General features: G+C 53.0%; 1 protein-coding gene across 1 annotated transcript in view; it reads left to right on the plus strand.

Annotated features, from left to right (window-relative positions):
* The first annotated feature begins 1,143 nt into the window (after positions 1-1,143).
* Positions 1,144-17,887, plus strand: part of QSOX1 (quiescin sulfhydryl oxidase 1) — a 39,482-nt gene continuing 22,738 nt past the window's right edge. The window contains exons 1-3 of the mRNA XM_084637051.1: positions 1,144-1,458; positions 10,147-10,247; positions 17,725-17,773. Coding sequence (XP_084493177.1) covers positions 1,215-1,458; positions 10,147-10,247; positions 17,725-17,773 — 394 coding nt within the window. The 5' untranslated portion in view covers positions 1,144-1,214. The remainder of the gene's footprint in view (positions 1,459-10,146; positions 10,248-17,724; positions 17,774-17,887) is intronic.

Raw genomic sequence — 17,887 nt, forward strand, 5'->3', positions numbered from 1 at the left:
GCCTCAAGGCAAGCTTTTTTGTTGTTTTTTTAAATATCGATCTCATGATTTTTTTAGTGCATATGATTTTGGTGGCTTCTCCTGATCTTTGAACAAGTGTGTTTTGGCTGCTGTTTTGTGTTCTGGCAGATAATTAAAATGATGCGTCTTTGTCACGTGTTGCGGGGCATGGCTGGCACCTGGCAGGTATAGATCAAAGTATTTATACTGTATGTTAGCATTGCATGTGAGCAACCACCTTCACATCTGTATTAAAATCTCTGGGTGTAGAACAAGGGCCTCTGGCAGCTGCTATGTAGTTAAACAGTGTGACGAGTACGGGATCATATGCCCCCTCTAATGCACAGAGATGCCTTTCACTGCTGGGGCCTATGTCTAATGCATTTCAATGGCCTGAAACACATCTCCCTAATGTCCTAGGACAGGGAGAGGCAGCTGTGCTGGTCATTTCTTTCAGGTGGAAGGAGGTCTCCCTTGCTGCACTGTGGGGAGTGGGGACTACCCCCTGCCTTTGCTCAGGCTGCCACAAAAAGGGAAACGTAACCCAACCCATGACCCTTGGCTGGGAGCTAGCGCCAATCTACCTGCCACTGCCCAAGAGTCTCAGACCCGCCCACGGGGAGAGGCGAGGGGGGCTTCTTTGTCCAGGGCCATCTTAATCACTTAAGAGGCACCAGGGCACAGTGTAAAAGGGGAGAGGCTCCCTATGCCAGTAGGAAACAGGGTCGTTCTTGCGTGGGTAACATTTTGTTGCAGGCCCAGGGAAAGTTTTCCAGGGGCGCTGCTGCTTTAAAGCCCTCGCTTTGTGGGGGGTGGCACCCTGCTCCCAGGCGCCACCTGCCTCCCGGCTCCGCAGAGCCGGGGTAACCACCACGGCTGGGGGAAGGGGCTCTCCAGGTACCGGGCGTCCCCATGCCTGAAGGCAGCCCTGCCCGGCTCCCCACCCCTGCTGCCGCCCAGCCAGCCTTGGACCCCCTGGCTGTGGAGCGGGGGCTGGACGGGAGGGGAGCTGAGCCGAGCCCCCCCCCCGGAGGCTGAGCGCGCGAGCCCAGGCCCAGGCCAGGGTGGCCGCCGCAACAAAGGGGCGGGGACGGGAGGGGCCCGCCTGCAGCTCCGCCCCCGCCGGCCAGGGACAGGCAGCCGCAGCTACGGCCGCAAAGTTCTTCCCCCGCGGCCCGGCCAGCAGCCACTGTGCGGCGGGCTCCCGGCGGAAGATGGCGGGGCGACGCTGCCCCCCGTCCGCGCTGCTGCTGCTGCTGCTGGCGGCCGCCCTGGCCGGGGCGCAGCCCGGCGGCCTCTACTCGCCCGGCGACGCGCTGGTGCTGCTGCAGGTGGACACGCTGGAGCGCAGAGTCCTCAACTCCAGCAGCGCCTGGCTGGTGGAGTTCTACGCCTCCTGGTGCGGCCACTGCGTCCACTTCGCCCCCACCTGGCGGGCGCTGGCCGCCGACATCCAGGGTGAGTGGCCGGGCCACCGCAGCCCCGCTCCCCCCGGCCCTAGCCCTTGCCCTCTGCCTGGCCCCCCTAGCGTGGGCACTTGGCCACCTGCCACGGGCCAGCCCTGGGCCCCTCCCCATCGAAAGGGCCCACACTGTCCTGGGGCCGCCCCGTGGCCTTTCTGCCACCCACCTTCTCGGTCCCTGCCCCGGCTCTCCGGAGTCCTCGCTTCTCTGCACCCTCAGCCCCCTTTCTGGCTATCGCTGTGCCTTCTCCCTGCCCCCCTGGCATCTTCATTCGCCCACACTCCTTTCCCCTCTTAATTCCGTGTGTGTGTGTGTCTCGTCCCTTCCCCCTCCCCCAGAGCCTCTCCCAGACCCTTGGCTGTAGCATCCCTGCTCCGGGTCACTTGCAGAGTGCGGAAAGGAGGCCGCCTGGCCTTCCCCCTGCAGCGTCCGTTTCTTGTGCGTGGCTGACCGGTCCCAGCTGCACTCTGCGCTGTAGCTTTAGTGCCCGTTGCTGAGCAGTTAGTTGAGCAACTTCCCTAAAGTTGCTGTAAAAAACCACATACAAACGAAGCCTCTTCCTGCTTCGCTTCGCTTCTGCGTTGTAGCTACATCACTTTCCACGGAGGCTTTCCTTCTGGTATTGTGACTTTGGGTTAACTCTAACGCTGTGGCTCCTTTCTCATCTGCCCCGGGGCTCAGGCACTCTCTAGCTGGCTGTGGAGGAGGCCAGCAAGTGTTGATCTGATCACGTGAGGCCCTAATACAGACTGGGTCTGGGAGCTACGGGAGGGAGTGGGGGAGAATTGGAGGTTTTTTCCCCACTGGCTTTTTGCCCTGGGCAATGGGTGTGTGTGTTTGAAGGTCGCAGATAGAGTCTCTGTAGATCAAAGGCTGAGTTGTGCCTGAGCATGGGCTGGGACAACTCCTGTTGCCACAGGTGGCTCCATCAATGAGTAGCTGATGAATTGGTGCTTAGTAAAAAGAAAAGGAGTACTTGTGGCACCTTAGAGACAAACAAATTTTTTTGAGCATAAGCTTTCGTGAGCTACAGCTCGCTTCATCGGATGCATAGTAGTTGCCCAGTTGGTCCCTTCTCTGATGTTTGGGGCCTGCAGCCCAGGGAGATGGGGTCTGAGCACTTTTCATCCTGAGGGATCCCAAGGTGTGTTTACAATTGTAATTGATTGCCCAATTAGAGGCATGTGAATCACTCCACTAGCCACTGGAGTGCAGCAGCCGCCCTGCAGGCAGAATGTGACAGCTGTTCAGAAATTTGCAGTGGCACTGAATGGCAGTTGTGGGAAGGAAGTGAAGAATATTGTGGACATTTGAAATGTGCAGAGGGAATTGTAGATACTCTGGCCAAATTCCAGTGTAAGAAACACCCCTATTCTTCCCCAAAGTGCCATGAGCTCAGACAACCCATTTTGTGTCTCACCCGAGAGGCATTAGCATTGTGCAGCCTAGCAGTATGCTGGGGTATCAATGGCTCAGGACCGACTCAAAAGGAAACGTGCCAATGGGGAAGCCACTCACATCACTTCCTACAGCGCATTTGTTTCCTTAGAGGTCTCAGTATCTGCTTGGCATGGCCATGCTTAGTATGTGAGATAGGAGGAGGATTTACATTTGTGCCTTCCAAGGGCTTTCCCAGCACTGAATCTTTGCAGCTGCTGTGGGGTAGGTAAGTAACTATAATTATCCCCATTGCACAGATCAAGGAACTGAGGGAAAGTGGCTAAGGGTCTTCCCAAGGATACTCAATGAATCAGTGGCAGAGCTGTGAGTAGAACTCCCTTACCTATGTACTAGACTATGCAGCCTTGGTGATGAGATTACAGCCTGAGGTTTGTGTAACTGGATGACAAGAGTGTTGGTTCATGCTCACAGGTGTTTTCTGGTGTTGTACCCTGATTCTAGACGCTGGTGGAACAGCGCTGATGTGACTGTGTGACTTAGTGGGAGGCCAGGAGGGATCTTCGAGATCCTTGTCATCCCCCTGAAGGCCTCTTCAACACTTCCCGTGTGCACTGCCCTGAAGGTTCTGGGGAGAGCTTGCCATAAGTGGGGAGGGATAGCTCAATGGTTTGAGTGTTGGCCTGCTAAACCCAGGGTTGTGAGTTCAATCCTTGAGGGGGCCATTTAGGGATCTGGGGCAAAAATTGGGGATTGGTCCTGCTTTGAGCAGGGGGTTGGACTAGATGACCTCCTGAGGTCCTTTCCAACCCTGATATTCTATGATGCTATGATAATGGGGTGGCTAGGACCAGCTTTAGGATCAAACGGCCTTTCACTCCCTCTGCTTCCTCCTATCTGGGGATCTCAAAGTGCTTCCTCAGCAGTTAGGGATTCAGCTTCCAGCCCTCCTTATCCACAGGAGGGAAGCATTATTCCCGGCTCTCAGAAGGGATAACCTGTCAGAGGCTTCGTGGTGCTCAGGATCGCCCAGCCACTGGCACAGCTACCTAGGGCCAGGCCTCTGATCCATGGGTTCCCATTCCTATGCCTTAACCACAATGACAGTGAGGTCCCCGGCTGCGAGAAGAGGAGAGGCACACTGACTTATTGCTTTCCTCTCCAGATGTGCCTCCAGGGAGAGGTAGGGTGGGCCATGCGCTGCCAAGCTTGCATGGGATCTGGGCTTACACAGAGCAGGGTCCCACATGCTGTGGGCCAGCCTGTGACTTGATGCTGTAAGCCAGCCATGTCTCTCTGGTGACCTTACCATAGGGATTGAACTTCCAGTAACTGGTCCCCCTCGGAGCATCATTTAGGGACCCTTTGCTGTAATTGCCTGTACCTTCTGGACCCCTCTATAGTATGCTCCAGATAAGATTCCTGCACAGTGGCATGCCCGGGGCTGGGGACAAACAGACATGGGAAGGCCAGATCCTGTGAGCTGGGATGGAAGCAGTAGGGTCTCAAGCCCCAGGCTGCACATGCTTTTCCGATGCCTGGAGCTGAGAGGAGGAGGATGCTGTTGATTGCAGTTCTCTGGGGTGAGTTCACAGCCCTTCAACCCTGTCTGGAGGAACACACTTAGTGATGACGGCTGTCAACTGGGGCTGGTGTCCTGTGGGCAGCGGGGAAAGGAGCCATGTGGTGGTGGCCTGTGTTATGCGGGAGGCCTGACTAGATGATCACAGTGGTTCCTCCTGGCCTTGGAATTGATGACTCTGGGTGCTGTGGGCACATGGCCTCCCATTGGCCCAAAAATCTGTATTTGACTCTGTGCCAGCAGGGCGTCACACACACACTGTGCAGAGCTCTCCTGCTGATGTAATCACAGAAGAGTCTTCACTATGCACCCATGTTTGCCTCCCCTCTGACGTGTGTTGACAAAACCCAGCTCATGCAGCTGAAGGAAGTACACACACCCACACGCCAAGGCTGAAGAGGTACAAACGTGCCTTTAGTGCAGCATTCAATGGTGGTGTGCACTGATACAATCTAAGCAGGGAGCTTCTGGCCCCTTGCAGCCCCTCACTGGATTTGCTTGTCGTTGCAATTTTTCCTCCCCCTTTTCAATTCTGGCAGGAGAGGCCAGGACACTAGAGAATTTTGTCTCTGCTCGCTGATGGCTGCAGAAGCCCATAAATCAGACTTGGAAAATCTCCATGAATCTAATTGGGCAAATGCTGATCTTTAAAGTGAAACCTCCTGGAGTGGGGAAGAGCCTGGCTTGCCAAATCCATCTTGGGTTGTCGTATGAAAACGTGATGGAGAGTTTGTATGAAGAGACCTTGCCTGGATGGGAGGGGAGAATTGTTTCTCTTTTGTGTTTCTCCCACCCAAATCCCTTTCTCAGCTGATCAGTGCAATTCATACACTCCCCTTTCCCTGCACCTGGGAAGCCCTGAGCTCCAATCTGGCTTAGGGGGAGATTTTCAAAAGGGCTGTTGGGTGCTTGCATCCCATTTGTGCCTTGGTAAATGTCCCCTTAAGTCCCACGTGGGGAAGAGTTTTGCTTCCTTGTAATCCCCACGTCACAAAGTTGTCATGCAGCAGGTTACAGTTGGAAACTTTTCCTCAGGAGAATTAAAGACATAAAGCTGTCAGACCAGTAGCCCATCTAGCCCACTACCCTGTCCCTGACAGTGGCCAGCAGGAATCCCCTTAACGGACACTACAGAATATCCTGCCTGTAGGGGAACTTAATTTCTAGTGTCTACCAGGCAATGTCTGACTTACGTCCTGAGGCCTGAGAGTTTAGAGCCCTTCTAATTTTTCCTGTCTAATGTAACTGAATGTTCTCAGCCATATTGTCCGCTTGTCCAGGCCTTTTCTAAATCCTGGTAAACTCTCAGCCTCAATGAGATCTTGTGGTAGTGAGATCACGGGTTAATTGTGTTTTTAACATGATTTCCTCTGATCAGTTTTAGTTTTGCTGCCTTTCAATGTTACTGATCATCCCCATGTTCTTGGGTTAGATGAGCAGGCCCCCTGATTACCTGCTCTGTGTCAGTTATGCTTTAATATGTCTCCATCATGTCCCCATTACGTGTCTCCTCCCCACAGCCCTGCCGTTGCCTGCTCACGTGGAAGTCTTTCCATGCCTCTTGCCCTAAGCCCTGATCAGAACATAGGAGCCCTGACGGATCTGCATCCCAGCAGGGAAATAGGAGCAAGTGCTGCAGGTCAGGTTTGAGGTGCATTGGCAAAGCTGGGATGAGAGCCCAGCACTGGAATAACCGGAATAGCAGGGGTGTTGCAGGTCAGAGTTGAGCTGCCTTGGCGGAGACGTCTGAGAGCTCAGGGGTGTTGCAGGATAAGGGCAGCTTACACAGCGCTTGTCTGTGTTAGCCTGGCTCTTGCTAGTGCTGCTTTTTCCTGGCTTTCTCCACCCAAAATGTGTGTTAAACCATCTGCCACCTTAATGTGAGCTGAGCCTTTTATGTCCACTGGCGGGGAGCATGAAACCCACCTGGAAGGAAAGCCCTGTGCTTTCAAATGGATCATCCCCAGGGCAGCACACAATAAGAGAGAGGCAAACACCCCTCAGTCTGATTGTGAGGCCAGCTTCCACGGCCAGTGTGTGCATGCCAGGATGGTTTCTAGTGAGCCCCGACACAGTCCTTGTGTAGCAGCTGTAGCATGGCTACAGAGGAGCTGAATAGAAGCAGACTGTGGGGACAGGAGGGAAGCTCTCAATGGCTGGGATCTATTCAGTGCTGTGTGGAAGGGATGTTGCGTTTTGGATCTTGGGGATTCTGCAGAGAGAGACTAGAGTAAAGGATGTGAACGTTCCCGGCACCCCGGCACTGCCTGGGTGTGCAACTAAAGGGCAACCTGCCCCAAACCCTGGTTCTGGCTCCTCCTTGCCCTGTGGAACTGTCTGCATGAGCCTTGACACCTGCCCTGCTCCTTCAAGCACAGATAGCAGCATCATTGCCAGTGTGCTCATTTGCTGGGAGCGGGCACCTTTTGGAGCACTGCATTTGTCCTCAAATGGCCAGCAGGGGTTGCTGCGACAATAAATGCAGAGAACTGATTCTTAAATTAAGAGCTGCAAGTGGCGCTTGTGCAGTGATTTGAGGGCTGGAGTATATTGGGGGTGGGGTGGGGCTGGGGCTGGGGCTGGTATTTCCCTTGGACTCCAACCCCCCCCCGTGCTGTTGCACAGTGTTCTCTTGTGTGGCTGGCACAAGTAAGAGTACCGTGTGACCTGTGCTGATGGCTGCCTGTCCTGCACTGCAGTAACACCTCTGTCCCTGCCAGAGCTCCTGCATATCAACCACACTAGCTGATGTAGCCACCTGGTTGCAATGGCCAGAAGAATAGCTAATAGATGCCACTGTATTCCATCCCTGCTGTGGCCACCACCTCCGAGCTCTTGGCTCCTGTTCCCATCCTTCCGAGCATGTTCCATGGACCGGACCCCAGAGCAAATGGAGGAAGTTGCTGTATCAGTCAGATACGCTTCCCTCTGAGGTGTGGGCTGTCCCGTGCAGACGTGCTTGGAAGGCGCCTGCAAGTATCTGGCTGCTGCTCACAGCTCAGAAGAGCTGAGTTGTGAGTTTTCAGGAGGGTGGATTTTTTTCTAGTCAAGCATCATTTTAGAATGGATCCCCAGGGGTCTCCAGAGGTGAATGCAGGGTCTAGTTTCCTAAGCAAGATGCTCTGTTCAAACAAACGCGCGGGGGCTACTTGCCATGATGTCAGGAGGAGCCAGAGGCATGGATGGAGCAGCTGTGCACTACCGACTGTGAGATGGACCCTGGAGCTGGCCTGTCTGAGTGAGGACAGCATTGCTATGCGTTGGGGAGTAGGGACCTGCCTGTGCCAACATGTGGGGAGGGTGAGAGAGTGTTCTGGGCTCACAACTGGTGCCAGAGAAGCCTCTGAGCCACAGTGTTTATGGAAGAGGGATTAACAGCTCTACATTGGATCCTTGCCCAGCTCTGCCCCTGGCACCAGGCCGGAGCTGCTCTCCCCTGTGTTCCTCCTCCGGTCTCCCAGGATCGTCTGCTCAGCCTGCCACTGTGAAGGGCCAGGAGGGCGTTCTCCTTGTTGTGCCTGGAGTGGAGGAGGCAAGGTCCCTGGAACAAAAGGGCCCAGTTCTCCCTCCCTGGCACCTTGCCCACAGATGAGACTTGTGAGTTTACTGCGCTGACCCATGACTACTGTGGGATTCCTGTCTCTGCAAAGTCTAGGGGGCTTCTCTTTTGGGAGGGGGAGAAGCTGTGAGCTCTGTTGAGCTGTATATTGGTTCTGGGGTCCCTATCCTCACCCAATGACTGCAGCCCAGAGAGAAGATGCTGGGGGCCAGAGTGAGGATGCCAGTTTGCGGGTGGGGGGAATGCCGAGCACAGCGTGAATTGCTCAGCTCTCAGCCCCCAAGTGCACACGTGCAATGTGGTATTATCCACCTCTTTGCAATGCTTTCATGTTTCACTCCCTGCAACCCTCAAACTGTGGCTGGCAAGCCAAGTGGGCCTGGGCTGTCCTTGGAGATGAGCCCTCCGAGGAAAAGGCCGGATGCTGCAGGAAGCGTTGTTGATGACACTGTTCCTAGGTGAGCATCTCAACACTGCCTCAGCATGGTGGCTGGGTCACTGGACAGCTAGACGGGCAGTGGGGTGGGAGAGATGGAAAACTGAGTTCCTGACTCCCCCGCTCTCCACATGAATACTTTTTGTAAGAAAAGGGGTTTGAGCCCCAGTCTCCTGACTGGATTCCAGCTCTGAGCATTACATTCAGCCAGTCCTAAAATACCCCCACAGCATTTGCTTGTGAAGTGGCCTGCGCATTCCTGGTCCTATATAAATGAAGTGGTTTGACTTGTGTAAAGCATGCCGCTCTGCTTCCTGTCCTAAGCTTCTGTGCTTACTCTGCACTGGTAAACGGCTGCCATGCTGTACCGTGAATTTCACTGTTGGCTCTAAAGGTCCTGTGCATGAGTGTTGAAAGTGCTTTGGGATGAGCAGTGCTCTAGCAATGGAAGAGGATAGAATTCAGCTTCTGGCCATGGAACTGTGGGAAAGATTTGGAGGGTTACCCATAATGCATTTCTTCCAAGTGGAAAGAGCAAGATTTTGCTCACAAGGGATATGTAGGTAATGCTGGAAGTCTATGCAGTCCTCAGCAGTGTCTGGGAGTGAGATAGAAGTAGAAACAACTCCAATACACTGAAGGGCAGCTGTCTATTATGTAATTGCAGTAGGGAGCAGTAGCTGCGGCAGGGGTGGGCAAACTTTTTGGCCCAAGGGCCCCATCTGGGTATGGAAATTATATAGCGGGCCATGAATGCTCACGAAATTGGAGGTTGGGGTGCAAAAGGAGGTGAGGGCTCCAGCGGGGGGTGTGGGCTCTAGGGTGGGTCAAAGAGTTCAGGGTGCAGGAGGGGCTCCGGGTGGGGGCAGGGGGTTTGGGTGTGGGGGGTGAGGGTTCCGACTGTGAGTGCAGGCTCTGGAGTGGGGCTGGGGATGAGGGGTTTGGGATACAGGAGGGTTCTCCGGGCTGGGACTGAGGGGTTTGGAAGGTGGGAGGGGGATCAGGGCTGGGGGTTGGGGCCCAGGAGGGGGTCAGGGGTGCAGGCTCTGGGAGGCGCTTACCTCAAGCAGCTCCCAGAAGCAGCAGCATGTTCCCCCTCTGGCTCCAAGGGGCAGGCACAGCCAGGCAGCTCTGTGTGCCACCCAATCTGCAGGTGCCACCCCTGCAGCTCCCATTGGCTGTGGTTCCTGGCCAATGGGAGCTGCGGGGGCAGCGCTTGGGGTGGGGACAGCGTGCGGAGCCTCCTGGCTGCCCCTACATGTAGGAGCCAGAGAGGGGACATGCCACTGCTTCCCAGAGCCGTGCGGAGCAAGGCAAGCCCCCGACCCCACTCCCCAGATGGAGTGGGGCAAGCCCTGGACCCCACTGCCCGGCGGGAGCTCGAGGGCCGGATTAAAATGTCTGGAGGGCCAGATGCAGCCCCCAGGCCATAATTTGCTCACCCGTGAGCTATGGTATAACAGAGGCTTCCTCCAACTTAGTCCTCGTCTAGCATGTCCTAGTGGCTCCTGCCCCATTTCCTGGGGCTGGCGTGGCTGGGGGTCTCCCCATGAGCAGTGAAGCTGTGACAGGCTCTCGGGGAAAAGCTGCCACTTGAATTCAGAGTTAGCTCTCCCCAGCGGCTGCTCCTGTTCTCAATGCAGAGTGGCCAGGACTGGAGTGGGAGGTTCAGGTCCGCTAACGTCTGTCTGTCTGTGTGTCCTTTCAGAATGGAGCCCTGCGGTGAACCTCGGCGTCGTCAACTGTGCTGACATAGCCAATCAGAAAGCGTGCAAGAAGTTTGGGATAACTGGGTTCCCAACGTTGAAGGTAAAGTGAGCACAGGCTGGAGTGGAGTGGCAGGAAAGCGGAGCTGGTCCAGCTTCAGTCTGTAGGGGTGTGTGTACTCAGCGTTCTGCAGTGGGGCTCGCACCAATGCTCTAAAAATACCTGCACAGGGAGTGCTTTGAACAGAGTCTCGGGGTCTGAAGCCTAGCAGGGGGGTGGGAGGACCCGTGGGAGCAGGGAGGCTCACTCCAAAATGCTGTGTAGACACACCTTGTGACATTCCATGGGGCTGGTACCCCAGGAGGCCCCCGATCAGTTCTACTGTGGTCCTGGTCTCAGCCTGTGTTTTGGTTTTGGCAGCATTGGCCATAAGCCATCTGAAACCACCCCCATCCTGTTTATCTTAGTGCAGACAGTGTTTGTTTGGGATACGGAGTGTTGACCACCACCAGTCGGGGAAAAGAGCCCTTTGTGTGTGCAATCTCTCTGTCCCTGTAAGACAGTGGCAGTGGCATGACGAGGGAAACCTGACTGGTGTGTTTCTAGGAATCAGCAACCTTTTGAACTTGAAGCCCAGCTGGCTTTTGTCCCAGATGTGCAGCTCGCTGCCCCTGACGAAGGAGTGAGCCTTGAATTGAACCCAGGGCTCTAGGACCAACTCCTGTATGAGATGTGTTCTGTGCCTCCTAGAGCACTTTATTCTTGTGGCTTCTCCTGCTTCTCCTTCTCCTTTATTCCTGTTTTTTTAATTGTTTCCTCTCCCTGTCAATTCAGCTGAATGTTGACCTTGCATCGGTTTATATAGCACCTCAAATACATTCCTGGGCATACACGTAGGAATCGTTTCACCCAGCACTGAAATGCAGCCACCTCTGGAGTGAAACACAGCAGCTGTTCAGCCGTGGACAGCATCCCTTCTCCGGCGTCTAGAACAGCCAGTGAAGAATACCATATCCGAGTGAGATTGCTGTGGGGATCTGGGCAGGCAGAATGTAGTGAGGCACAGAGGAATTTGGCCAGGAGGCTGGAGCTAACACCTCAACTCTTGTAAAAAGTACCATGGGGGTCTGCCACAAGTGACTTAATTTTTGTGTCTATTCCCTAGGCTGCCAGGGTGCTGTGCGATTTCATTCCCATTTGTTAAGTGCTTTGAGAGCTTCCCATGTTGGGTGGCTCTGTTGTTATTGGCAGTCGAATTGCGATTCCATCCCTTGGTCCCGCGCCCAGCAGAAATTGTGTAAACATATATAATTTAAATATTTCCTCATGCAAACAAAGCCCAGTCCAACATAAGCAATAATGCAAAAGCCTCGGAGATGCCTTGCTAACAGGCAATGAATTCCCATAACTTGGAGTTCAGATGCAGGGCTTAAATATTAACTATTAGTTTTACAGTGCCCAGACATGCACAGGGCAGGAGAATGGCACCAGAGTAGTAAAAGGTACCCTCCGTTTTTCTTTCTTGCATTTCTGTTGGGGACTCCCTGTAATGAGCCGTCTCTGAGGTCATAGTAAGGGAGAGCAAAACCAGAGTCTGGTAGACTCCATCAGAATGTCCCCGCTCCTCCTCCCTTCAAGTTCCCAGCACGACTCTTGTCCTGGCTGTGTTCCTTTCCCAAGGAACGGGGACTCTAAGTGCCTGAATCCATTCCAGCTGGGAGGACGGTGTGGTGCCTTTGATCTGGTGCAAAGGGGAATACAGCATATGGCCATTTCGAATGCTTCTGCCACAAACGTTTCCTGAGGCAGACCTAGTGCAGTTCCCGCAAAGTCCTTTAAAGAGACAGTGTCAGTGAGTCCTTCTCAGCAAACATCAGTGTGTTTCCAGTGACCCTTTGGATTATTTGAAGCCGGAAGAATTCTGTGACTTGTTTTTTACTGTTTACTTTCTGCACTAGCTGGTGAGCTTGCTTTGGCTGAGCTGTAACCCAAGCAAATTGATTGCCAGCTAACTAACAAGATGCCAGACTTCAGGGTTGACATTCCCTAGTGTTGGTTCCTGGTCAGATCTCCTGAAACGAACACTTAACGACTATGAGTAGCCAGTCATAAACTTGAGTTAAGGGGCAGTCAGCTAGCTGGAGTCACGGTTGGACCAAAATCTCTGGCTGTCTCTTTGCCAGGCAAAGAGGTGTGTGGGATTTTTGACAGTGGGATAACTAAGGCATGGGAGCTACCCTGCTGGAGACAAGGGACAGGTAGTTTTTAGTGCAATGTAGCTGGCTGAGGTCAGCAGTACGCCCTCCACCTGGGGTTGACCTCACCTAGCTACATCATAGTAAAATTAAAGAGCCTTGTTTCTACTAGGAGTTTGCAGCAGGATCGCTAACACTCGTTCCCTTTTAGACAGTGAAAACAGCCTGTGTTTTTGTCTACACTGGGAAGATGAGTGGGGTATTCAAACATGGTATGTAAACACTACTCAGCACCTAGTGTAGACAAAGACAATTATGTTTAAGAATGTTCGCTGGTTGGGCTAATCCTAGGGCTTTATACACTGTAATGTGAATGTTAACACGGTGGGCTTGGAGTGGTGTTTAGAAATATGTTAATTCAAACGTGTTAGCTGACATGTTTCAAAATGCCACTCATTTCCCAGGTGCACATGAACCCTGTGGTGAAACCAGACTGGTGAGTTTGACTTTCCGGGCCTTGTGCAGTAGCATGGAGCCATTGACGGGGTCAGGCTCCTCACGCCATCATCTACCTTCCTCCCCCATATACACTCACTCCCAGCTCGGCAGAATTTGGCCAACTCAATGCCCGCAGCTAGCAATTCCCTCCATTCCCCAGCCGTGTGGTGAGTCATGTTTCAGTGTGATGTCTGCAGGATTGCCAACTTCAAGAGCTCAGAAATCATGAGAGAGGCCAAAAAATCCATGAGGTGTTTTTTTTTTTTTTTTTTAAAGATGTGTTTTTCAGATCAATCTCTTGATTTTTGTCCCGTCTGCCCCCACCCAACCCCAGGGTGTGTGTATGTGACAATCAGTGTTGCCTGCTCTGCCATGTGCACTGGATAAGGTGATTTTGGCCCCTGTTGCAGGTGCTGTCACCCCCACATCTGCCTGTCTCCTGCCCAGTAATTAATCTCTGCCAGGCCTCCATTGTTTCAGAGCAGGTGACCCCCAAGAAAAAAAAATCCTGAAATTGAAGAGTTCTATCATGAGATGATGAGTAAGGCTTAATTTTATTAAGAAATCACGTGTCTTGCAAGTTGGCATGTCTGGGTCTATAATCACAGACTTAGTCCCAAAAGAGCTTATTTATTTAAATGCCTTGGCCTGTACCTTCAGAGACCTGCCTCTAAGGCCAGCAGAACTCCCCTCTTAGGGCTCTCCTGCTTTGGGGAAATTTCAAAATGTAAAGGAGAATCTCTGATCTCTTTTTTGCTTTTTTAAATTTTTTTAAGTTAGTTTCCAGCCCTTTTCCTTCAATAAAGATAACAAAGTGAGGGTCTGTTCCAACTTCTGTTCGGGCCAATGGATTGGAGCCATCAGCAGCTCCAATCAAGGATCAGCAACTTGGGAATTTGCACATCACCTACTTTAGCTCAAGAAATATGGGCTGTATTTTTCTGAAAATCTCCCCCTGGTATAGCTGCACCTGTGGCAGTGGCTGTGGGAGCGCTAATGTATGCCCCTCGCTGGTGGAGATCTGTGACCTTTAACCCACAGATATTACTACAAAAATAACTTTATTTTAATAAATTATTCAATCATCAAATTCTAAGTTTAAAGGAGTCGGGTGTACCAGCTATACACCTTACAACTGCTAAAGAAGTCTGAATAGTTAAGCAACAATTAAGAGGGCCTGACAGAAACACCTCTTAAAAGAGACAAAGTCTAACAAGGTAATGAGTCTGTTTGCTGAGCTTCTTTGTTTATTATTTCAATAAGCATTTCAAAGAAATTCAGAGTGAGCAATCAAGTTTTGGAAGCAGTAAGCCATCTAGAGGTAGCCACTCAAGATTATCATTTCAATAAAGAATGAGGTGGTTGGAAAAAAAAATCTCACATTTGAGAGTTGTCATGTCTGGGTCTGTAATGACAGGTCAAGTCCCTTTGGTTTGGTTTTCTGTTCCCTCTGGCGCGGGGCGTGTGGTAAACGGCAGATGCACAAGAGCCATCTCAGGCCTCGTAATAATGGGCACTAACCCCAGCATCTTGCATACCTGGGGGGCCACCTCTGCCTCCTACCTGCCCTAGCTTTGACTGGGGGAGCCCTATGGCTGGGCTGGTGGCCAAGAAGAGGGTGACTGTAAAAATTCACCCAAAGTTCCTTTCTGTGGCTGGCTGGAAAAAGAAACTTCCCGGACTCCTGGGGTAATTACAGTCCTGGGATCAGCCTAAAAAGAGCTCCAAACCTAGGGGTAAATTAGTAGGTAGGGATTGGGATGCTCTCCGCTCTGGGGGGTCCTGTGAGACCCCTCAGTCCGCTGGGTACTTTAATTGGCTGTTGACGGGGTAGAACCGAGTGCTGGAGCAATGACCCTTACCTCAAGTGCCACAGGAATGGGCCTGATGGGCTAATCCCCTCGCCTGACCCAAAGTACAGCGCTAGAGCCTGTCTTCAACAAGGCTCCCAAAGCCCAGAGGGACCTGCTGATGTGGCAGTTCTACAAGGCTGTTGGTTGGTGCGGGGTTGGTGTTGTGTCGTCCTCCCCCCGCCCTCCACAGCACCTTCTGCAAACAGCTTTCACTCCCAGCCCAGCCTGGTTGGCAAACATTTGCCATGAGATTTCACTGATCCTGCTGCCCCGCCTGCATGGAGGGAGGGGGGAGGCTGCACAGCTGGCATCAAACACAGAGGGCACGTGACTGTTTGCAGCCCGTACTGTGGGGCGGCCTGTATCCTGCCATGGCTGCATAGAGCAGGCTTTAAAGGGACTAGCAAAGAGGCAGGATGAATGATCCCCAGGGCTGGGAGGTCTTCAGCTGTATGAGGTTGGCTGTGTTCCTGGGCCCTGGCCAAAGGAGAGCGTGGGCATTTATCTCCCACGCAGCCCCCGTGTGCCAACCCTCCCGCCTGCCCTGCTGGCCCTTTGCTGCTGTGCTCAGGGGGCTGAGCTCTCCAGGGGTGCTGCTGCATCCGATAAGCAGCCTGAGTGGCTGGCTCGTCTCCTCCATGTGGAGCTGTAGCCTTTACACTGGCACAGCCCTCCTCTGGGCTGGAGGCATCGTTGCGTTCTTTGCCAATTTGCTGCGGCCCTTGTCCCAGGGCAGGGCTTCACGCACCTGCCATTCCCAGGGCTGACAGGCAGCTGGTCAGTCAGCCTGGCTGGCTCCTCCAACAGCAGGACTTTCTCCCTGTCCAGGACCTGCTAGGTCCAATGGGCTGCAACCCTTACACGGCTGAGCCTGGCGATTCTCCTCCTGGCTGAACACAGCCATTGTGGGGATGTCGCTGCAGTGCCTTGGCATGTGCAGGATGGCGACCTCTCCCCCACCCGCAGCAAGGCTGGGCTGTGGGGTCTGCTGCCCATGCTCCCCAACGCCATAACTGCAATGGGAGCATCGGCGGCTCCCTCGTCCCTGTCACAGTCGACTGCCGCGTTCCAGGCTCTGGTGCCGGCACACGCAACATGGCCACGTATTGAACCCTCACAGAGCTTCCTGGAAAGGGCAGGAGCCCTAGGCTGGGATAGGGCATCTTCCTCCATGGAAGGATCCCTCCTCTGCCACCCGTATGGTAGGCACACGCTTGTGCCCTGCCCCTGCAATAAGCGATTCTGATCCATACCCCCGGCCAGCGTGCACACCAGGCCCCGGGGGAGGCAGAGCTAGCGTGCAATGCCGACAGTGGGTTGGGGACACTCAGCTCTGCCCCTTTCACTCATTGGATCCAGACAGGCTGTGATTTCTGCTTCCCCGCTGTCTAGCTGAGAGTGGGGCTCTGACAAGGGCTAGTTGGCAGAGGGTCAGCCTGGAGAAGCTGGTAGTCTAGGGAAAACATCCAGACTGGCTGGGCAACTGCTCTATCGATTGGGGTAGTCTGCCTGCCTTTACAAGGATCTGTTGAAGGGTCCCATTGTTCTTGCTTGGTGGCAGCTGAGAGCGCTCTTTGTTTCCTTCTTTGGTGAGGAGCTTGCACTGAGCGCAGCGAGCAGAGCACTTGTCCTCTCCAGACTGCATTGCTGCACTATGGGACTTCGCCTAGGACAAAGGATGGCTTCCCACTTCCAGAGCAGGCCTGGCCTTTGGGAGATGTCACGCCCACACTCCAAACAGCCTGGTCATCCAAGCCATTCCATTATGGGTGCCATTCATGGGGCTGGGGTTGATCTATAACCGAGATCCGATGTACCCTGTAGCCAGGTGATGTAAATTCTGCAGCACAATCTCTGCATATCACAGTGCCCCAGGGAAGCCAGCTGGGAATTCTGTCTGCTTCAGAGGAATTAAAAAAGGTGGACTTTCCCTGATTGAAATATGAAGATGAATGATGTACTTTGGCACAGAACCCTGCCTGCCATTGACCTTGGTATTAAATGTCATTCATCTGACGTGCTTTTAACTTTCATTGTGCTGCAGAATTGGCCAAGCAGGGCAACCCTGAAGTTTTGGCATCTGGAGAGGGGAGACCAAGAAGAGTTTTGCACCTGTGCACCATCCCTGCAGGCCAGATCCACTGACAGACTTGTTGACAGCCCCCAGATAGGAATTCTGAGGGCTGTTGGTGGGAAGGTTGCAAGACGTGTGTCTGGATGGTAGTTGGAGAAGAGACCTTGACTCTCGAATGCCCGCTCCTCCTTCCCATCCCCTTGCTTAGTCTGACAGAGCCAGCATGTGGGTTTGCCCTTCAGGGTTAGATGCAAGATCTGTTTGCTCCCTGAGGCATTTTCCAGGAGATGGGGTAGGCTGCTGAGCAGATTTGTGTCTGGGGAGTTTCATTGATTCTGTATTGGGTCGATTTATTTATTGTGGTTTGTGCCTGTTTTAATGATTGTTCTGCAGGTGCCTAGAGACCTTTTATAAATTGGCAAGGCCTAGTAGATGGAGCATGAGACTGGGACCCCAGGAGGCCTGGATTCTGTTCCTGGTTCTGCCACTGGCCTTCTGGGTAACCTTGGGCAAGTGACTTTGCCGCTTTGTGCCTCACTTTCTCCATCTTTTAAATGGGGATAATGGTACTGATCTTTGTAAAATGCTTTGAAATCTACTGCTGAAAAAACTATATAAGAGCTAGGTAGTATTATTAGGCATGATTAAACTCACTTGGGAAAGTAATAAGCTTTACCTTCTCTATAGCATTCTTCAGTCCCACTTCTCAAAGCACTTTACAAAGCAGGTAAATATTTTACAGATGGGGAAACTGAGGCAGAGAAAGGCAGTGATTGGCCCAAAATCACCCATCAAGTTGGTAGTAGAGCTGGGAATAGAATACAGAGCTCCTTAATCCCAGTCTGTTGCCTTAACCACTGGTCCATGCAGCCGCACCAGTGCTCTGTGGGTTGCAATGAATGTTGTTAAATGTTCTCCAGATGATCCTGCAGACACTCTTCTCTTGTGTTTCTTTTCAGTTTTTCAAGGCCTTCTCCAAGAGCCCTGAGGACGGGACGAAGATATTCCGTGAGTATCCAAAACCTCCTGGCTCTTTAATCCTTGCTGGATTCCCCTTTTGGAATTCGCCGTGCTGTGGCGGTTTCCTTTCCGTTGTGGCCTGCGCACCTGCTGCATTCTAGA

Source organism: Lepidochelys olivacea, assembly GCF_965140295.1.
Source record: "Lepidochelys olivacea isolate rLepOli2 genome assembly, chromosome: 8".
In the NCBI taxonomy this organism is placed as follows: Eukaryota; Metazoa; Chordata; order Testudines; family Cheloniidae; genus Lepidochelys; species Lepidochelys olivacea.